The sequence below is a fragment of the Orbicella faveolata genome, unplaced genomic scaffold (assembly GCF_042242905.1).
Source record: "Orbicella faveolata isolate gen_17 unplaced genomic scaffold, um_ofav_v1 contig_34, whole genome shotgun sequence".
In the NCBI taxonomy this organism is placed as follows: Eukaryota; Metazoa; Cnidaria; class Anthozoa; order Scleractinia; family Merulinidae; genus Orbicella; species Orbicella faveolata.
In genome coordinates, this window is record NW_028301563.1 from 5,951,242 (window position 1) to 5,973,437 (window position 22,196).

Genomic DNA, 22,196 nt, shown 5'->3' on the forward strand with positions numbered 1-22,196 from the left:
GCGGTGTCCTCCTTGGGGTCGAGAAGAGACCCAAACAGAAGAATCACTATTTTCCCACGGCAGGTTTTGAGAAGACAAAAGAAGCGTGAAAGTAGCTAGAGACGCAGCCAGAGGCTACGCTAGCTTCTATCAGCGACTCTAGCAACTACAGTTTCTCCCTCTGCACATGTAGCTTCTTCCACATAGTATTCTTAAAACTATACTGCACTTCGATTCTATGGGTTTCTCTTTAGTGCAGACATCACAGGACCTGAGTTAAGTGACCGTATAACGGAGGTGTCTCCAACTGCGGGAGTCGCTCTTTACAAGGTAAGGCTCGACGAATACTGTAGCTCAGGTCAGAGTCTCGTTGTCAGAAAGACTTCGCTTCCAACAACAAAGGGTTAAGATTAGAACAATAGGGCCGATCAAGATTATGCAGCGTTTCCATGTTGGTGCTCTGAATAACAGGACGTTTTTACATAACAGAAATATGCGTTTCTTAAGCATTTTATTGGGCAGCCATCACTTCTTGTGAAAACCCCATAATCTTTGGAATCCGAACTACAGTAGACAATTCAAGACTAGAAAACAATTCGAAGGACATAATGAGAAATGTACGTTAATCTGGTTTTGGTATTACGTTGGGCTTTAAATTCACCAGAGAAAGTATGCTGGTCCAAGTTCGAAGTTGATCTTGCGTTTAATTTAACCAGGTGCAAAAAAGGGTCAATACCCCGTACCATTGTTTTTTTGCGCCAACCCGGCCGTCTCGTCAGGAGAAAATTCATACTTGATTAGTGCCTTTACTTCGAGTCACTTCGTGCCACAAAGAAGTGGATGAAACTGACGCTGGGGGGAAGGTTATTAGGACTCGTACAAATAACTGAGAGAAAAACTATTTTAAAATATATTTATTAAATTTCTATTCCACGATTGCAAGTAAGTAATAACTAAATACACTTTATCACCTATTCAAAAAAATAAACACTATAAAATATTTTGAGGAACTGACACAGAACAATTCGTTGCCAAAGGAAAACTAAACAGCATATTGTCTTAAAACACAGTCAAATTTCCCGTAAGCAGATATATACCAGAGTTTTAAATTGTGGAAGTTGTTTTCGTGACGTCTTGCTTGTCGCCTTGAAAAGGCACAGTACTTCTTTGCAAGAGAAATCTAAAAGCGGAGCCTCTCTTTGCATTTTGTGCTGACCTTGTCCAATAAATCATTCTCACTAGAACAATATTTCACCTCCGATAAATACGACGTCTTCTGGTCTCTGCTATAGTCGTTTTAAGATTATATTTGTTGGTTTAAAGGCAAAAAAATACATTCTTGCGGTGATCGAGATCCGTATCAAGCCAAACTGTACATCTTTTGTTAAAAAAAGCTTGTAGTTTTAGGCACAGATTATGGATAACGAAAATGATCCCTGGATGCAAGTTTAGTAACACGTCAAAATAGTTGACTTTAATAGCAAAGAACCATCCATGAAGTAAAATATATAGAAGTGAGTACAAAATATGTTTGTGCTAACCAATACTAAAATACGCCGCTTGTGTTTAATTAACCATGAATTCTTGACGTCGATAATTACTAAATAATCTCGGTTCATCCTCTGTTTCCAATACGGTACATAGTTTTAAACATATAGGTTAAAGGAGAAGGTCACTCCAAAAAACGTATATTTTTTGTCAACGCTAATAACAACTTGCTCTAAGTTTAGCAACTCGCCGACGTTTCAGACTCTAAAGTACAGGTTTTCCTTAGGAAATTTGCCTCCAAAGAAGCCCAAATTTGAACAACGCTGCCGCCATTTTGAACAGTACTCAGCAGACAGGCCGCGTTTTCGTGACGTCATTCCGTCCGAGAGATTTTGCCTAAATGGCTTCCGAAGAGCCTTTTTAACTACCACTCTGGGTTATGGCTGCTCTTTAGCCACATTATTTTGAGCCAAATATGCCCCAAACTCCGAAATGATAGCATTGAAGATAGTGAAGTGGATGATCGCTTGGAAAAAAAAATTTGCTGACCTTGTGAACGATGCCAAGTCATTTGCAGGTTTTCCTCCTTCCCAACAATTTTGAGTCGGACAGAATGAGTCACATGAACACGGCCTGACTGTCAAGACAGTTTCAAAATGGCAGCCCCTTCTTTCGAGACGAATTTCTTCAGGATAGCGGGCACTTCAGAGGCTGAAACTTCGGTGAGTGGAAAAGCTGAATGTTTACTTTCCATAGGCAAAGACAAAAAGAGTAAGCTTTTTGAAGTGACCTTCTCCTTTAAAATAATTATCAAAAGAATGACGAGTTTTACCACCCAGTATTGTCATGGATGTGGCCGGGTAAACGGTTGAGTGGAATTTGCGTGTTTTGGTCGAGCTCAATGGGCTCTGTCACAGCTGGTAACCATAACTTAAAATTAATAAGTCAAAGTTTTCTTAGTACGCGATTGCAAGCCGCGCTGTACTCACAAGTCTTTTATCAAACTTGCAATAGATATACATTAACTATTTGTTGAGTATAAATTCTTGCTCTTAGTCACCAAGTAAAGCAGCTTTAAGATAAAAGAAATATAATCTAAAAAATGATAGCTTGACCACCTAAGCTTTCCTTTACAAAAGTCTTCTTTCGAAGCGTCCATCAGTCTCGTTCCAAAAACATACTTTCCTCGTGGCCAGCGGTCATGCAACAGAGCATGCACAGTGAGGGACGTGTGTTTGGATCTGAGGTCAAAGACCGACCTATTTCGATTTTTATTCAGGTTGTTGTTGTTCTCGTGAGCTTCGGAGGCTGACTGGTATCGTTTGCATCTTCACTACTGTTGTCCTTTTTGGCCTCACTTGGTTCTATTTCTCACTCACTCACGTTCCGAAGATTACGGAAACTCCCGATTAAAACAAGTTAAAAGTTAGAGGTGTTACAAGTCCCTGATGGTGATGATGTCCAAGTGCCCTAATGGTCAAGAGGGCATGCAGCTCACGTATTGTCTCGGTTATGAAGTTTTCATCGTCAGTATCTTGGCATCGGTGTTCTGTATCTAGTCTGAGTAGCTGATGAAAAGAAAAGCAAAAACAGAAAAAAAAAAAAAAAAAAAGGAATGTCATAATAGGTTTCTTTCTTATTTTAGAAGATGTATTATTATATGGCTGTGTCTCACTAGGACTGGGAATCACCAAACCCACGAATTTGATTGGCTGAAATCAATATTGACCGTGGCCTAGATTTTCCCCTCTAGACCGGCATCCTGACCGGTCACATTTTTCGGAAAAAGTTGCAAACTAAAATACAAAAATATCGAATAAGTGCCAAAAAGCCTGATGAGAAAAAAAAAATAAAGTCACTGCGTTCGATCTGTACTCACAACCTCAGTCAAGATTCTCCCAGACCTCCTGCTAGGTTAATTATTGACTTCTAGAACGATTAATTTCTTCACTTATCATAACGGGAATATCAGACTTACGTTTGGGTAGCATTTCGTCGTCTTCTTCATCATCCAACATTCTTCTTTGTTTGCGAAGTTTTTGTCTGCAATGAGTCACAAAGTCAGCTGTAAAAATGGTTCAGACATTTTTTCCATATAAAGTGCTCTTAGATTCGCACAAGCTGTGCGAAATGGACGTTTAGTTTCTATTTCATCATTTTAAGCCTTACTGGCAAACATAACGTGAAAGTAATATGACAAATATGACATTTTCTTCTCACCTTTTTGTGCAAATACACACCGCCCATATTACTCCACCAATTCCTGCCACGAACGCAAGTGAAGCGACGATAATGTACACAATCATCCAATCTGCAGAAAAGGAGGATAAAAATATTTATAAAGGGCGTGAAGCGCTGTACAGTGAATCAGATTGTCACCAATGTTATAAGGTCTTAGATTCCAGTGACATAGGAGAGAGGTACGATCTTACCACCCTAAACAACCAACTTACCACCCAGAGATCTTGTCACCCCAACCTCACACTCACCTTTTTCCTTCTGTCCAGATGCTCCCCTGTTCATATAAGCCAACTTGACGTTTGCCCCTGGCGATGCAGGTTCTGCGCTGGTCTGGCACAAGACCCCATCAAGGCACTGAACCGCGAAACATTTGTCATTCAGTAAATAAGCGATATCACATGAAGGCCGAGCGCAGCAGCGTCCGATACATCTGTGGATATCTTCTGCTTTACCCATATCTGTGAAGTTACTGGCTGTACTTTCTGCCCGGAGTTTGATATCGTTCGAGATCCTACTGTCCAGCCTGCAATTTCCTACTTGGGATGCAAAATCTGTAGTTGTGGAATCTTCTGGCGGAGAGGCAATCGCGGACAAGTCTGTGAAGGTAATCAAAGAGTTTGGAAGTAACCCTTTTCCCCTCTACTGTAAATCCTAGTATCCCAATGTATCTCTTATTCGGTGAACCCGTCATGCCTTTTGCTTTAATTCCTCTCTTCTCTAAACCCTCGAGCAACAAGTATTTCCATAACGCGTGTAACAATTGAACCCATTTTCTTGGACGAAACGTTTGTTTATTCACTTGTTAATTTATACATACGACACTTGACTAAAATAAAGTCATTTACATTTATTTTATTTGCTTTAATACACGAATCAATACCCATAAATGAATTAGTTAACCAAAGTTTACAGGAACCCGAGCGAGTGAAATAGGGTCAACTGCTATGATAACTCATTGCTTTAGCGACAGCTTAAGACACTGCGAGGTCCTCCAGATAGCTGGATATGTGGTTTATTCAAGAATTGTGACATCTTTTTTTCTGCAAAAACTAGGAATACATCGCGTTCAAGATTACCAGCACTGAATAAGGTACTGTATCCAAAACTATTACCTGTCTCTTCCTTAGGTTCAACTTTCATCACCATGGCCGAAATAAGAGGTGTCTTCTTGGACGCCTTCACCGATACAGGACGGCAATCCTCTTTGCTGGAACACGACACAGAATAACACTTCCTCTCCACCATGTACGCCAAGTCACAGTCCTTGCTGTCGCAACATTTTTCCATGCACTTGGCCATGGAATTAGCGTCTTTGACGATTGTGAAGTTGTTTTTATGGACTCCGTTCGGCAGGTCCTTGTCATTTGTGATGTTGCTGTGTTTGCATTTGAGGTCCTTTGGCTCTGGAGGGATGGTAGGAGCTTTACTGGACTCTGAATTGTAAATACGAACGTTATTAATCAGGGGAAGGGTAGAGAAAGTGAAAGCCAACAGGGGAGCTAATCAGGTCGCGTTTTCAGCGGTACATTTTCATAGGTTTTCTTCACAAATCAACTCACCTTTTCTGCTAGAGGTTTCTATTGGCCTCACATACGAAAGCTGTGGATTAAAGTCCGTTGGTGGAGCTTTGGTGTGTTCACAGAGCTCTTCATTCTTGCAAGTAACGGAGTAACATGTCTTGCCGAGCATAAAGGCCACGTGACACTTGTCATCCTTGCAGCAGATATCCTGGCATTCTTCCATTCCTTTGACATCACCGTGGTTATTAAACTTTCCAGCTTTCTTTCCACCTTTGAGAGTAACATTGTTAAGCACCTTCGCTTTTTCGCATTCCTTCTTTCCCGAGTCGCTCTTCTTATCTCCTTTCGACTCGGAAGTTTGAGAACTTTCCGAAGTTTTCTCGGAAGAATCTTCGGACTTATTCGATCCTCCGACGGTTGTTAATTGAATCTTTCCGTTTACGATATTCATCGTCATGGCCTGCCCAGCTGCAGCTGACTTTATCTGGCTTTTAAGACTTTGGTCGTTTTGAGCAGCCGGAATTTCTGTTTTCTTTGTCTCAAGCTGACTGGCAATAGGCTGATTTCCGCCCGAAGTCACTGGTGCGACGGGCGTTACTTGTTCTGCAGGTGCCGAGGGAGGCATTGGAAATTGCATAGCTGTGTAAAAAGTCGCCAAAATTCCGTTAGTATTCATCTTACAGCATAAATGCGCTTTAATGAAAAATGATTAAATCAAGTTAATCTAAACTGATGATATTTGAATCAGCAGAACATCAGAATAAATTGCCATGTGTCGTTTAAAAGGTTATTCCTAACATTCAAACGTCGCTCTTTGATGTTACTGTTATATTATACTGTTGATTAAGCATTTTAACTTTAATGTATGTGATTTTAAAATTAACGTAGTTGACTTGAGATTAAGCATAATTTCATTCCACCGTCTGTTCTAAATTCTGGTATCCGTTAACTGCTCTCCATGAACTTGAGCTCTGATATTTACATACCCGAGGTTTTATGGTCCCTTTTAAAATAAGAATTACAAACGGTAGCGTTGTCTTGCTGTCACTTTGAAATCACCATTGATTTATTAAATTTAAAAAGCAATAATTAAACGGCTTCAATTATAAATCTGCAGCAAGTTTTGTTTCGTTTCTATATGTAACGAACCTGCGCCGTTGTCACTGACTGAGAGTCCCGGCATTGGTATCATAGGTTTCTGCCCCAATTGCGAGCCAAAAGGTGACGGAGGTAGTGGGGGTGGCACGAGTGGTGAAGGCTGCTGCTGCTGTGGCTGCCCTAGCAACGGTGTCTGTCCTTGTAATTGTGTCTGCGAAAACTGAGCTGTCTGCGTTGCGTCTGCAGTTGGAGCGTTTAGTCCAGGAATTTGAGGTGTCTGTCCTGGCATTGAAGGTTGTGTCAGAGGTGTCTGCGCCAAGCCAGGGATAGTTTCTTTCGTCTGCTGCTCGGCGGGCTTTGGAAGTCCTGAGATTATTGATAAACAAATCGATTTAACTTAAGACCATCTAGACTGTCCAATTGTCGTTTAGTGCCGACACAACCGTCTCGCGTCCACAAAATCTGAGACAGGACTGCGACGTTCCACACTTACGGGGTTACTCAGCTTGGAGTCAATAGTTCAAACATAGTTTATTCGCTGCTCACAGAACTGACTTCTTAGCCGCGACTGACCTGCGATCTTTCAACCAGGATCTTACGGTAGCACAATGAATTACTATATTATCTAACAACAATACACAACTTTTTACAAAAACTGTGATAAAACTAAATCTTACCTAGTAGCTGATTAGTGTCAAAATTCCTCACGTACGATATCTTCGGACTGTATCTTGATGGATTAGCCGGCTGCGTCTTGCAGGCGCTGGCGCTCTTGCACGCCACTGAAAAGCAATTGGAAGAGAGCATGAAGGCGAGATGACAGTGCGGCATCTCGCAACAAATTCGGCGGCATTTCTGCATGTCTTTGACTTTGCCGTGGTCGCGAAAGTACCCAGATGTGATTCCGCCAACGAGGGTGACGCTTTCCTGAACCTTTCCAGCTGGACAAACCACTTGTGCTTTCAGTATTTGATTCTTCGGTGAATCTGACGAGAAATTAAAATAAGTATTTCAAAGAGTTATGTTGTTGCAATGAAACATACTTTCAAGCCACTGTCCCTATAATGTGAGTATATATTTTTCTACATTGTAAAAAGCGTGAAAGTTATTGATCTGTTATTAATCAGTTATAATACCGTTCATGTAAGGTGGTTGTAACTTTTACGTCTGTGTTTGAAACCCTAGTGTTTGGCCATTCCAGTGAAAGCTATTGAGCAGCACTTTCATCTGGTACTGTTTATTACGATGTACAAAGTGGTTCTAACTTTCAAGTTTGTAGACAACACCCCAGTCTGGCATTCTCTAGCTGTTGTTTATTGGGGAACTCAACACAAATTCGATGTTTGTTTTCTAAATATGATCTGAATTTTATTTTCTTAGGAGTAGTTATATATTATTCTTTAACTCTCAGGAGTAACTTAATTACGCTATTTACTTGTGCAAAATCTCTTTGAGGACAAAAAAATTGCTCACTCACCATTTTTCATTTCATTCCTATTCCAAACGTACGCAATTTGTGGATTGAAAATGGAAGGCTGCGCTGGAATGGTGCTGCACAAGTCTTTATTGTAACACTTGACTGAAAAACAGTTTTGACCCAGCATAAAGGCCAGGTTACACGTGCTTTGTTGACAACATGTCTCGTAACATTCCTTAATGCTTCCGACTTTGCCGGTGTCTGTAAAATCACCAGCTTTAAGTCCTCCTTTGAGTGTGACCTTGGTTAAGGGCTTCACTGCCGGGCAGGTGAATTTGGTTTCAGCTGAATCGCTCAGAAAAACTAAAAAAAAAACAAAAAAACACACACACACAAAAAAAAAAAACAGAAGAAACACGCATCAAACCTCTCGAAGGTATTACATGTATAAACACATGACACTTTTTTTATAATGAAATCCTCTCGAACCTGTGCCTCTTTTTGCAGTTCCTCTCGGAAAAGAACGCACTTTCCGTATTCCTGAATCCCGCGTACACTAAACTTCGTCCATCTTTGCTACTATGTATTTTCGAGGTTCATCTATCTTAAGAAATGTTTACTCTATGCAGTTAACGTGAACACATCACAACGATTTGCATGTTGATAATAGAGATATCTAACAATTCTCAAATTAGGTATTTGTCAATTTATAACTGAGGAAGCAATCGATACGTTCCGATACTAAAAATGGCATAGTTGAAGACAAAACGCATTCCCCAAAGTTACAATCCTACAGTCATGCTACTATGATTACAACTCGGTACAGCTATTTCGAGACAGTTCCTACAAAAGTGTAACAGCGTAAGCGATAATGGGTAATGAATGGTGGTTTACGTTTGCTTGACTGAAGCTTCAGGTGTTTCAACATGGTATAAGAAAACAGAAATAACACGTGTATTCAAGCTTTCTCCTTCCTTTTTGAGCCACCGTGAACCTCAACCAGTAACACCAAACTAGTATTACCCATGATACCAATCGGCATTGTCGCGTACGCTTTAACATCTCGTTGGACAGCGAGCGGCATTCTGAGCCTGAAGAAAGCTCATGTTTGCAAAAACATATCTGAATAATAAACCCAGTAAACTGCTTCTTAATTACCTGAATGTTTGACACCTTCCTTGTTCCATCGCTCAATGTAAGTCACAGAAGGATGATAGGGGGAAGGCTTTGCTTTTTGTATTTGACAGTTCTTGCCTTCCGAACATCCAACAAGATAACATCTACTAGAAAGCATAAATGCTAAATCACACGCCGCAAACTCGCAACATTTACTTGAACATTCCTCCATGCTTTTCACAGAGCCAACATCCTTGTATGTGCCGGCGTTGATGCCGCCTTTTAAAGTCACTTCTTTGAATACTTTCCCCGGCTGACATTGTCCAGCCATTGAGGGGTTTACATTGTTTAATGATTTTTGTCCCTGGGCTATGAGGCCCTTTGGGGTGTTGGTAGATAGCCCCTGATTTGGGCCCAGAAATCCGTTCGGATGCGGTTTCACGTTCGATGTGAAATTCGGAGTGATGAAAGCAAGCGAGGTATTATCTGCAATGGAAATGAGAGATAAAACAGCTTTTATGGCATGATTGTATCATAAAACAATTCTAATTTACTACGAGAAGAACGCCAGAAATAACCTTTTTCGACTGCCGCAAAAATATAAAGTCTTGCGTGCTTCGAAATTTTGGACCCATTTAGTATCGTTAAGCCAAGGTCAAACGTCGATCTTCACGCGAGACGAACTAAATTGCCATTTGAGTCGACCCAAATGGATAAAGCTCGACCGTTGGATCAAACGTCGATCTTAATTCGAATACAGATCGACCAACACGTTCCATCTGTCTGAAGCTGACAGATTGAACGTGCTGTTAGATCTAAATTCAGTTGGACGAGCTGAGTTAAGTCAAACGTCGAACTTATCATGAACTTACTAGATTCAGTTTCGTTCGACTCATGTAAAGTTCGCCGTTTGATTAGAGCCTAAGATTTAAAAGTCAGGAAAAGAAAGTACCGAAATGAGCTTTAACTTCGGTCAAGCTATCCTTTCCCCTTCTGAAAACATGTATAGTACTGAAGAAAGATCATCCTGTGTTTTTTTTAACTTGAAAGTCCCCTTGATTTCTCTCCTCCTTACTAAGCAAAAGATAACCTGACCGAAGATTAATATTTTTCGTCATATTAAGTATCAGATAGTAAGAACAGTCTGTTCGGCATCGCCACCCAATCATCCGAGTTTCCTTAGATACTGTTCCAGAACGAGGAGGTCTGGTGCACAATGCAGTTTATACGAAAAACAGTTTGATATTGCGTTGAAATAAGGACCTCTGATTAAATTTGCCATAGCAAAAAATAACTAGGTTTCATATTAATACCATGGAATTAATTAAACTGCAAGTATTGCCAAGAGCCGGTTTGAAAGTTACTAAAACGAGCTATAAGTTTTTAGTTATCCGGTTGTGTGTGCTTGAAGAACTTAATTTTTGATAAAAATATATATATATATATTTAAATATGACTTTGGCGTTAAGTCGCTGACAGTCCCTCTCAAAAGCGTCTCGAAACAGCTCGTTGTCCCAGCTTGTAATCGTGAATCGCCTTGTAACCTCGTATAACGAAGCTTTTGAGTTTTTGATGTCAAGACTTTTTTAAATGAGGCAAACACTTTCCACATCCAAAAATGACAGTAGTTAAAAATAAAAAGTGTTAAGTGAACTTCCGAAAATATCATCGTCAAAACGCCATTTTTAACGGAAAGCTGGAGAACGTCGCTTAACAACCTGCCTTGCCATTTTTTCTTCTCCGGGTGGTTAGCTACCTTTCAGGCTTTCAAATCTGAACGCGATCAAAGATTAATGAGCTTAATCGCCGTAGAAATTATCTTTCGCTCCACTGAAATTTATCCCAAGCGCAAAATCAGTCCTCGCATGCACCATAAAGCACAAGAGCCGAATGCAAAAGTAAAGTAGTATAAAGCTAACAAGAGAACATTGCCGATAAGAGCTTTCTTTTTGTGAAAAAAAAAAAAAATTCAATGCCACGTCAGACTTAAATAATCCATTTCCGCCTTTGAATAACGCCTCGCTTTTCTCTTCAAAAGCAGGATAACGGACTACCGTAAAAGGCCCGGCTTGACAGCGACATAAGCCAAGTTTGCACGTAAAGCCTCAAAGCTGCTTATTTACTTCCACCGTATTAACTGCCCATGCACTAACCTTTTTTATGGCCCGTTCGCACGTGTGCTATGAGGACCTTAATATCTGATGTGTCAGTCGCTGTAGCCTTGCACTCCTCATCACTCACGCATTCAACTCCATAGCATTTAGCCGCCGAGAGGAACGCGACATCACAAGTCGACGTTTTGCAACAAAGTTCTATACAAGACTCCATGCTTGTCACTTTACCAAGCTTTCGAAATGTCCCGGCTCCTATACCACCCTTTAACGTGACATTCTCCTCGATTTTCGTGTTCTTACAGTTTTCGAGGTAGTTGGAGGAGCACTTGACTAGATTCACACACGAATAAATATTAGTCAAACAGTATTTTAGCACACACAACTGGATAACCAAAGAAATCGATCTGCGCGAATTTACTTACCTTTACAAAGGACACAGAGGCATATCAGCAATACTCGAATGTACATGTTCCTTTGACTTGTCAAGGTTCTCCTTCTCAGCCGCATTGTAGCATTATTCTAAATTTTAAAAGAATTCCTAAATGAAATATTTTCAAGAGATAAATTTAAAAAAAGAGAAAAAAATGGTTATTTCTAACTTTTTGCCATAGTAAAATTATATTCCTTTGTTTTGAAGGTTCGGGGCAGTTAGCAGTCCCGCCGAACAATGGAATACAATTACATCATCACTGGTTCGCCCACTGTCCAATCACAAACACAGTCATGTTCACGTGACGCAGAAGTGTAAAATCTTTAGAGGTATTCTTTATGTCATTAAAAGCACTAGCATACCGTCATATATGAAGAATTTCTGTGGACGAACACTGGGAAGCGATAACTGGTACCTCAAAATACCTGTTTTTGTTTGACACAGACAATGGAAAAACACAAGCCGATGTTATGATTGTCTCTATTTATCTAGATTTCTCCCACAAAACAGGATAGAACCAAATTATCCAAAACAGAATAGAACCAAATTATTATTTATGCAATTGTTGAAAGGAAGACTGGTTCCGTCGTTTAGAGGGCCATTTCGCTGGAGCAACCTCTGTTAAAGTCTATTTTAACGACACTGACAAAGCACCTCAGTAATATCAGGGGCGAACACATTAGTTTTAAATACAATTTCATCGAGGTTAAACTTCAGATATATTTCAACTAAGAATTTATATATATATATATATTTTTTCTCCCCATGTGAGTATCCCAAAATGTAGCTGAGTTCAAAATGGACAGAGATGATCATGACTTAATTTAAATCGCTTTTCACCAAGGGAATCCCCTGACTGTCAGATGTCACTGGCCTTGTACTTTATGATAGTATCTCTCGAGTGGAACTTTTTCATAGATTCAGAAACGAACATATACTTTACTAAAAAGAATAATGAAATTTATCGCATCACAAACGCAGGTAATTAATGATGTTCTTATTGGAAAAATCTCAATTCATTAACTCTGACACTATTCAACCCCGGCAGCTATCTCAACGAGTAGGAGTTTTTTTCAAAATCTTTCGACGATGGCAGTTGCAGTTTTGCGGTTTGGTATAGTCCTGGAAGTCTGGTGTAAGTCCGCTGTCCCGTTTGTTCGTAGCGGTATTCTCAGCATTGTCAGATAGCTTTATCGTTCTCCACAAGCGTGAAAATCTAGTGTTTTAACAACGCTTCGCCTGTTAAGCGGACCAGGGCTCCTTCAAAACGCCCTGAAGCATTTGCCTTGAGTCACTTGAATCTCAATCCCACAATCCCACTTGACTGCACACGACTGACGAGGGAAGGAAAATCATTGATTTTTCAGGAACCTTCATGACCTTATAACAAGATAATATCATCGCCCTCAAAGTGGAGCCTACGGTCCATTGCTGATCCATGAAGTAATGTACAGGAGCGTCTCCTAAATCCAGTGAGGCGGATAAACATGTAGCTCGCTTGATTGATCAGGTTACTCGAGTGGAAAAGCTTTGGCACGGCTTGGTGATTTTTGTGAATATCTCGATGAGCACGAAAAATGACTTTGCATGGTTGGAATCACCAGGCGGACACATGGCAACCATGATCACAAGGACGACACATGGCACTCCACATGTGAATATCTTTTCACGTCCATGTTTGTTCTCCATTGTTTTGGATGCCACTAAGGCAACCTCATCTCACAAAGGACAAAATTCGAATGGCCATTTAGTTTCCAAGCAGAAACGCGATCATAAGGCTTAGGAGTATTATGTCATTTTTCTGACACTTACCGAGAAATAAACATTTTGGTAGACCAAAAAATAGAGCTGTTGCTTCATTTGTTGATTTTTGTCAGCTAAGAGTGCAGATTTGTCCAAAGCCCAAAAGTGTATGCGCCCTTATCGCTTCACACTTTCTTTCATATAAATCCTATACTTTTAACTTCTTCTAAGATAGGTATCCTATGTAGCCTCTTGTATGGTATTCCACCTGAGATCGATTAGAATATCTATTTACAAAGTGAAACATATCTTATGCATTTCAATCTATTGCTAGAAAAAAAGAAAAAATAAATAAATAAAAAAAAAAAAACGAGGTGAAAATTGGGGGAAGAAAAAATGCTCTGAGAAGACAAGTTCGACTTTTTTTCACTGATTGGTAGTCTTCTGTGAATGTTCTTGGTAGAAAACATACCTGAAGTAGAAAACTCACTGTTATTCTTCACTCTGATTTAGTCTGTGTTTTTATTATTGATCAGCTTATATCCCCCAAACGCACCTCCTGATTTACTTCCAATATCCGATATTTTAATTTTTTTGCAAAAATAACACTGATTTTAAGCACAGTTTTACAATATCTACAAAAACGTTCTGTTTATTCACAATTTTCAGTCCCATTACAAAACATGTTGTTAACCGTAATTATTTCTGGATCACGGCCACTTGTCGTAGCTACATCGAAGTGTAAAAGATACACTGTTTCATTTTGGGCTGCTTTTTGTGGTACTGAATTAGCCGTATTCCCTTCGTGAAAAAATGGTAAAATCAGGAGATTTTGATTGTACTTAGAAAACCTCTTGAAAATTGGTAAATTCTCTGTTTTTCAATTCCCCATTGTTCACTCTGTTTGTTCCCCCAAAATTGCACAAACTATTGCTGTGAAATGCTTTTGGGAAAATGCAGACACCCAGGAGTATTTCACAACAACAGTTGATGCAAAATTTGGGGGACAAACAGAGTGAATTATGGGGAATTGGAAAATGGAAAATACACGTTCAATTACACAGTTGTAACCATTAAAACTCGTTCCGAGTTCGATAGTACAGTCGGTAACATTTTCTGTCGTTAAGTATCCTAGGCAGAGCACATACGGTAGAACAAGCTAACAAAATCCAAATGCAACCCAAGAGACATCGATCGTTCCAGGTTAGGTCGTCGGGTTTGCTCAAAAAAAGGATGAGCTGATAGTAACAATACGACTTCAGCGAAAAAAAAAGCGTTAATTTTCAACGGTGAATTCCTGAAGGAGCCCTATTTGTACCTAAAACAACTAGTCTATCAACAAAGTATCACTAGTTAGAAAGAGCGCCTTGGTTGCTTGGAGCATTTCTAATTTGTGAAAATCCTTGTTGTTCATCTTCTGAATCCTCGTCTCCATCCCCGCTTTCTTCATCTGCACTTTCCCCGCTGTTGTCTTCATCTCCACTTTCGCCGCTGTCCTCGGTTCCACTCTCTCCACTTAACTGATCCTCGCTTTGTTCTCCTTCGACGGCGTCGCCACTTATGTCCCCAGACCCACTATCGTCACTGTCATCTCCACTGTTTGCACTCCCACTTTGGTCATTTTCATTTTCTCTATTTTCACCACTTTCCTCCATTTGTACGCCGTTATTATCTTCTCCTGGGTCACTCTGCGAACTGTTTTGTTGGGCCTCGTCTCCATTGCCAGCGTTGCTAGCATTTGCGTCATTATCATCAACCTCTACGTATTCTTCTTCCACAGCTTGCTCAAAGTTAGGGTGAAATCTTTCAATTAGTGGCATCACAGACCTTGGTTTGGGCGCTGAAAGGCAGATAAAGATCAAAGTTAACACAGAGCCAACACACGCGTTCCTCTGATGGAGCTTACTTAGGTCTTAGACGCAACGTGTTGATTGATTAATTGATTGATTGATTGATATGATTGATAGATTGATTGATTGTTTGAACGATTAGCGACTTTGAAAACGTGTGCATTACTGCGAGAATTGTCACAATAGGCGAAACAAACTGACTGGTAATTTTGATGTCATGTAGCAATCAAATACAATAATTATATCTTTACAAATTATTTTTTTTGTGTAAGCTTATGTCTATTATTTGGGCTGAGACTAAACATTATATTTAATTTTTTTTTAGTGCATGATTTAATCGTTGGCTTTTAACCAGCGTTTAAACCGCTCATAACGCTGATAAACCTCGGTCAACGTAGTGTTTACAAACAGTCTAAATGTTAGAAGACTGAGTACTGCATACACATTACCAAAACTTATCTCTCCTCTTTTTACATAAGCCACTGTAGGGTTTGTGTGGTGCGTCTCCATTGGTGCTGGCTTGGGCTGGCAGTATTGCTCATTTGTGCAGAACACAGAATAGCATTTGTCTGCCATCATCATTGCCACGTGACACTGCTCCTGTGCGCAGCATCGCTTGATGCATGACGTAATGTCCTTGACACCTTTGTGGTGAGTGAGCTTACCAGAAACCATACCGGCCTGCAGTATTGTTTTGTTTCTTATCTCACCATCCAAACGACAAATTTCTTCTTTGTTTGTCTCAGTCCTCACAACTGGGGTTCCGTCTAAAAAAAGTGGAATAAGAGGAAAGGAAGGATTAGATAATTAGGATATGCACAGGCAACTTTTTTTCAAATTCATACTATAACTCGTTAAGAATTTTACTCTTTTTAACTTTAAATCATACTTCATATCAGATAATGTGGTATAAATTGTTAAATTAACTAGAAACTTCTCATGTTCTGAATAAATGAAAGGTTGTCTTTGTGTCAGTGACCCTGAAAATATAACTCTTGTGTTCAATGTGGACACAGTACAATGTAAGTGAACAAATTAATTGCAAATTGAACGTGAACTATTAAGAATCCCACTTTAAGAGGGGCCAACCAGTTGGCTATATACAAATCGAGACCGAAGAGTCAGGACAAACCTGAGCGAATCAAGTTAAGTTGCAGAGAACGTTAAGAATTTGCCCCAGAGACAATCAAATATTAAATTCAAAGTAGAATTAGAAGACCTTTTCTACACAGCCATTCTGGAACTGAGTAACACAACAGTAAAACTTCCTTACCATCTCTGAGGCGAACACCAAACTTCCGCTTAATGATGTATTGAGTAGATCTGTCAAAATTAGTGTCGTTACGCACAGCCTCCTCATCAGGGATGGTCCGACAGCTCCTCTCGCTGTAGCACTTTACAAGAAAACACGTGCGACCAAACATGTAAGCTAAATCACAGGAAGGGTCTTCGCAGCACAGTCGGGTACATATTTGAGGGTTCGCCACTCGGCCCACGTCTGTGAAGAGCCCTGCGTCTTGTCCATCAAGTAGCTGGGATTTTGTGTAACGTCTACTTTGAATGCACTGTAAGTGATGAGGGGACTGACCCGAAGGAATTTTCACTGAATATGAAAGGACAATCCATGATTACAGAACTTTAAATAGCTAATGTTGTATACAGAAGACCGATTTGTTAAAGCGTTTGTACAAATTAAAAGACATATCCTCTTTGATATTCCTTCGACACAATGTAAAAGGTCACTAAAACTGTTTAAAAACAGTTAAGACTGGCACTACAAAATATATCTCGCTAAAGCACCAGCCTCATCAGTTGTACGCCATATTGGATTGCGTAAATACGGAATCCAAGATGGCGTGCAACTGATGAGATTATTTGATTATTTTCTTCTGTGGATGAGACTGTTGTCTATGAAAGCCACTGAACAGTTCTTTCAAGGGTTTTATTCTTTATTACTTACCAACTTTCTTGTTCTTTTCGTATAGCCATGGCGCCACGAACGCCATTTTCTGTTTAAACGAATGGTCAATAGCAGCCGCTGGGATAGCCTGGCATCTATCTTCTGAGAAGCATTTCACCAGATAGCAGCGATCAGATAGCATGAAGGCCAGGTCGCAGGGCTGCACTTTGGCCTCACAGCAATATCTTAAAATTGAAAGAAAGGTCAGTTAATAGAAACTTTCCTTCTGTTATAAACTGACTTTTTTTTTTTCTTCACGTCTGCCATATTGGTACCGCAAAATATGTAACGGGTATGTTCGTGTCCCAAACCAATCTCGTGGGAGTAGAACTTTTTTTTTTTTTTAACCAATAAATTTGCATGGTTACTGGTTACGTGAGTGAAAAGTTTTATAGCCATACTGAGATCGGACATTGTTGGTATCCAGGCCGATGGGCGGAGTTGGGTATTGGTCGATATTTTGGAAACTATTTCAGGTATTGACACCCAAAGGTTCACTGATTTATGTACAATATATGATCGATTGAGCGTCGTACGTACCTGATGCAAGTCTTAATACTCTTTACTTTGCCAATGTCGGTGAATTTTCCCGCTTTTAATCCGCCCATTAGTTTCACGTTATACATGATCTCGTTGTGAGGACACTTGGCCTCGGGATCATAACTGTCTGTACTGTCGTTTACCAAGGCTTTGGCTGTAAGTAAAGTACATGGTAAAAATAGTGAAGAGAAAAATACTGAAATAATCTTCCTGGAGCTATTCTTAGACATTTAAAGTAGTAATCGTTACCTGCTCCATACAACAAAGAATAAGCAGATTACAGTATTGAGATGAAGGACATCACATGGAAGCAGGCTACTTCGATGACGAATGCTAGTAAGTGCAAATATACAAGATACAAAGGCACATTTATACCTAATAGTCTCTTTTTGGTAAGCGTCGGCGGCATATCAGGCTAGTGTGGTCTAGCCATGGTTCGTATCTTGGCGAAACGTAGTCAAGCCGAAATACCCATGGCGAGACCAAACGAGTCTGGTACGCCGCCAAAGCGTACCAAAAAGGTACGATTAGGTATTTAACGTACTCAAATTCGGCCAAGTGACCCTGATCTCGTAGCCATACGGCAGCTCAGTGACCTAATAGCGTAGCATTTAGGACAGTAGACACGGCTTCTAATTGGCTGATTGCGAATTTGGGTACGGTAAGTTCAGCAATTCTGTCAGTCAGAATTCTTTCTCCGATATGCCTATATCATTAACAGAAAAATCATCTCATGAATATTGTAATAGGCTCTTGAAAATGGCGGCTTTGCTGTCTAGATGTAAACTTTGTCAGAGCCAATTCAAGCGCTTATTTACACTCACTCAATTGTCCTGTTCCTTTAGTCGTCATATGTGCAATCTGCATGTCAATATCTTCATCATCCGCGGGAATCGTCTCACAAACAGAATAATTTAAACAGCGCACGCTAAAACACTTTGGCCCGTGCATCATGGCCACGTCACAGTTTTTAGTATTACAGCACATGTGCATGCACTCCTGCATGTTCTTCACTGGTCCCCGGTCTCTGAAAATGCCTGCGAACTGGCCTCCTCTGAGAGTCACGTTGTACTCGATGTCTTCCTGTCCACAGCTGTACTCTTCAAGAATCGTGTGGCCTAAAACTGCTGAGAAACACAATTGTGGAAAGAGTCAACCAAAGATAATTTATCACCTAGCTTTCTTCGCCTTTAGGGATAATATATATCCTGGGTGTCAGTTTCAAACAGTTCCCGTTATGTCCCATAAAAAAAGACGATTAAAAATTTAAAAACAATTTGCTGAGAGCATTTTCACCATAGATTTTTAAACAAGTTAACGCAAGTCTTAGCAGTATTTTAACAGGCCAACCATTTGTTTATTGAGGTAATGAAGATATTATCTCGTGTTCGTTTTTCACTCATAATTTGCTTCAGTTTGTAACTGCTTCCAACAAATGGGCTTAAATTTTGCGCTAAACTGAAGCCGCCTGCGGTGGAACTCAAAGTATAGGCCATGCAGCTCAGTCCCAAGTCCTAAATAATTTCCCCTCCCATATGATATCGTTACCGCTACAGCCGACAAGATTAAAAAAAGGTGGGGTGAAGAATCCTTCGGGGCAAAGCTTCGTATCATTAAGCGACTTGGAGTATTTCTGCTTCCCCGCGGTTGTGATGCCTGTGCAACGTAGGGTTACAACCCAGCATTAGATTCGCCAGTACCCATTAATTTACACGCCTGCAAGAAGAGAGCTAGTAAAGAGTGATGCCACCATATTTTCAGAGGTAACGAACGTTATAATCCACTAAACATTCTTTTTGATATTTTCCAGAGTACATACCTGTTCCGACAAAGATCATATTGCCTTAGTATTTTAAGTATTTATCGATCTACTTTAAATACAATAAGTTAAATGAATAAGAACGATAAAACGCCTCAGGAAGCATGAAACATGATTATGACTGAAGCAAAGTTGCACAAAAAATGCCTAACTTAAGTCATTCACCATACATTTCACCTGATCAAAGATATTGAACCAAAATTTGCCCTTAAGAAATTTCCGTTTAAAAAAAATCAGTTTATAAGATATCAATTTTTCGTCAGAGGTCTAAATTGTAATCTTGAGTTGCCAGGTCGCAGACAAATACCATAATGAAAAGGTAACGTCTGCGGCAGGTCAGTGGAGGACAACCGGACAGCTCGAGCTTGCCCAGTTTTGTTGTATTAAGCGACTAGGAGTATTCTACTCCCCCTGGATGGGACGCTAGTCCATTACAGGGTTAACCCTCATTACTACATTTGCCAATACCCATTTATACACCTGGGTGGAGAGAAGCACTATCAAAGTAAAGTGCCTTGCCTAAGAACGCAAAGCAATGACTCCGGCAACAGCTCGAACCCGGACCGCTGGATCCGGAGATGAGCGCACTAACCATGAGGCCACCGCACCTCCACGAACACTACAATAGAGAATCTAAAATTTAAAACGATGATCTCTAATCTTCCGTTTACAAGTCTCGATTCTAAGTCCCTGAGAAAATAGACAAATAATTTTCTCTTTCTCTGTTATGATTATAAACGTTTTCTAGCTTTCTCTAAACATTGGAAATTTAAAAACAAAACAGATCAGGCTCGAGTCACTCAATAACCGAGCCAATGTTGTTTTCATGGTTAGGCTTCACTAAGCATATGACACTATTTGCGGCTGGTGGTTGAATTAAACTAATCGTTGTGTTACGCTCCTGTTGGATTTTAAGAGTTGTTACTAAAAAGCATTACCATTATTTTAGCTACCAATAGGCCGCTTGATATGTCTAAAGCACAAATCACTTATTTTGTAAACGGTGAATGCTTGATTCCTCAAGATGCGGTGAAATCAAAAGAGAATCTCGACTTACCTGTTAAGAAAGTCACAAAGATGGCCGAAATCACGAGCCATGTATCATTTCGTCTTCTTCTCCGTAAACAACAGACGGCTTCAAACATGGCTACTTAAATCGCTGTGTAAAGCTCGGTGAAATGTGATACAACGCGTGCCAAAGGTAAACTAAATATTAAAAGAATTGTTTTGGCCGAGGGAGCCAGTGACAGAGAAAACGAATGTTGTTTGATGACCTAACACGGCAAAAACGCAACCTGTCACTTTCATTGTGGTGAGCCAACCAGGTGGCGAGTTTTGTCGGTCGCGTTCATAACCTCACTTTTAATACAACACAGAGTTAAGATTGAGTTAGCTGATAGCTTTTACGCCAGCAGAATGAATAAGCTATTTCATTGATTTTTCCACACTCTTTCCCTCCTCTCTCCTTTAAATGTTATAGTTAATGCCGTTGGCCGTGGCACTTTTTGTTTTTTGTTTTTTTTCAACCAAACTGAAATATATCGAGTACTTAATTGCCAGACGATGGGAAGAGTTCACATGCAAAGCAAACTATTTTTTCTTGTGTCGAAGGGAAATAAAAACAAACCCGATCCGTTCTTTTACCTCAAAGTCGAGAAAGAACTAAAATACCGGCAGTTTAGATTTAAGGTCATTCCCCCGAAAAAGAACGCACAATAGATTTTCATTCAAATTTTGCCTGTTGGCTGCTTATATCGAGAGACCTTAAATTTTGAAATAAAAAAGGGGGGTCCCGTCATACGTTTAGGAACAGGAAGATCCTCAATAAACCCCATAATTCCTTAAATTATCTGCTTTTAGAAACGTTTATATTTGAACCACTCACTTTACGCTTTGTGAGAGCAGAAAAATAGGCAGAAAGTTAAACGAGAAATACAACAATGGATGTATTGCATCAATGTTAAGGAGCGATTTGATGTTCGTTTCATGATAAAACCACCTATATTTAGTCGACAGGGATTCAATATATTCCAAGCACGCAGTGTTTTTGAGGGCACATCTTATCGTTTACGAGTGCTTGCTATGCTCTCATTTTCAGTGATAATTTGTTACTCTGCAATAGAAATTGGTCTATATTCACTGTATAGCGAGAAGGTGATCGCTGCATTCAAACTAATTAAAAAAATTGTTAGGTCCAAGTACTCATTTCCGAGAAAAAAAAAAACAAAAAAAAACCCGATCATTTGTCTCTCGCAAGCCAAGCCGTTTAGAAAAGGCCACCATTTTATATGTGCACGCGCTTGCAAGCGCGCGCTAATGGCGCGAAAATCGCGCGCAGTAGGGATGCGATGTGATAGTATTTGTTAGTCGCCCTTTGGTACAGAGAGTTTAGGTAACACGGAGTCAGATCTCAGGTGACGTGGTTGTATTTAGAATATCGAAAATGACGGTTTAATTTTTTTGCAAGTAGCTGATTACTTCGTAAAGTAATATTGATTTTACAGTTAAAGTTATGCGGCGCCAGGACATTTCTCGGTCTTCTCGGCGTTTGTTTTTGTAGGCTAATTATCAAAGCTATTTTGGATTACAACTTGCTTAGCTTCAAAAGGCTCCTTGCACTATTTGCATCTCCCTCTGTATCGTAAAGAAATTAACCCACCTATAAAATTCTCCCTCGAGTGTTAATTTTAATGATAATCATTTTTGAGTTTTTTTTTTTTTTGTAAAAAAAAGTACCTCTTTGTTGGCGCGTCGGGTATGTTACGGACGGGTCAATGGGTGAGTGAGTGACTGAGTGAGTGAGAGATGTATGTATGTTACACCAGTCAGATTGGATCTACTATGAACAGCCAATCAAATTTCTTGTTGTAAAGGTAAATAG

The 22,196-nt window shown here is 39.9% G+C and overlaps 2 protein-coding genes across 4 annotated transcripts; both read right to left on the reverse strand.

Annotated features, from left to right (window-relative positions):
• Positions 1 to 878: 878 nt before the first annotated feature.
• LOC110055778 (uncharacterized) lies at positions 879 to 11,698 on the reverse strand. 2 transcript variants are annotated; one of them, XM_020762180.2, is made up of 12 exons: positions 11,396 to 11,698; positions 11,013 to 11,303; positions 8,902 to 9,345; positions 7,804 to 8,106; positions 7,004 to 7,312; positions 6,378 to 6,692; positions 5,268 to 5,867; positions 4,821 to 5,141; positions 3,957 to 4,304; positions 3,688 to 3,778; positions 3,446 to 3,510; positions 879 to 3,035 (listed from the first exon to the last, which is right to left on the reverse strand). In XM_020762180.2, the coding sequence occupies exons 1-12, from the start codon at positions 11,478 to 11,480 to the stop codon at positions 2,995 to 2,997; spliced, it is 3,213 nt and encodes a 1,070-aa protein (XP_020617839.2). In that variant the 5' UTR covers positions 11,481 to 11,698; the 3' UTR covers positions 879 to 2,994. The 2 variants fall into 2 exon arrangements, with proteins under 2 accessions (XP_020617839.2, XP_089127536.1); XM_089271410.1 differs by lacking the exon at positions 11,013 to 11,303 and having other exon boundaries at positions 11,396 to 11,693.
• Positions 11,699 to 13,770: 2,072 nt separating this feature from the next.
• On the reverse strand, positions 13,771 to 20,589 carry LOC110055752 (uncharacterized). 2 transcript variants are annotated; one of them, XM_089271807.1, is made up of 7 exons: positions 20,373 to 20,589; positions 18,321 to 18,620; positions 17,497 to 17,650; positions 16,957 to 17,141; positions 16,270 to 16,599; positions 15,446 to 15,763; positions 13,771 to 14,986 (listed from the first exon to the last, which is right to left on the reverse strand). In XM_089271807.1, exons 1-7 carry the CDS (start codon positions 20,458 to 20,460, stop codon positions 14,496 to 14,498), a joined length of 1,866 nt encoding a protein of 621 aa, XP_089127933.1. In that variant the 5' UTR covers positions 20,461 to 20,589; the 3' UTR covers positions 13,771 to 14,495. The 2 variants fall into 2 exon arrangements, with proteins under 2 accessions (XP_089127933.1, XP_020617812.2); XM_020762153.2 differs by having other exon boundaries at positions 18,321 to 18,623.
• Between the last annotated feature and the right edge of the window lie 1,607 nt (positions 20,590 to 22,196).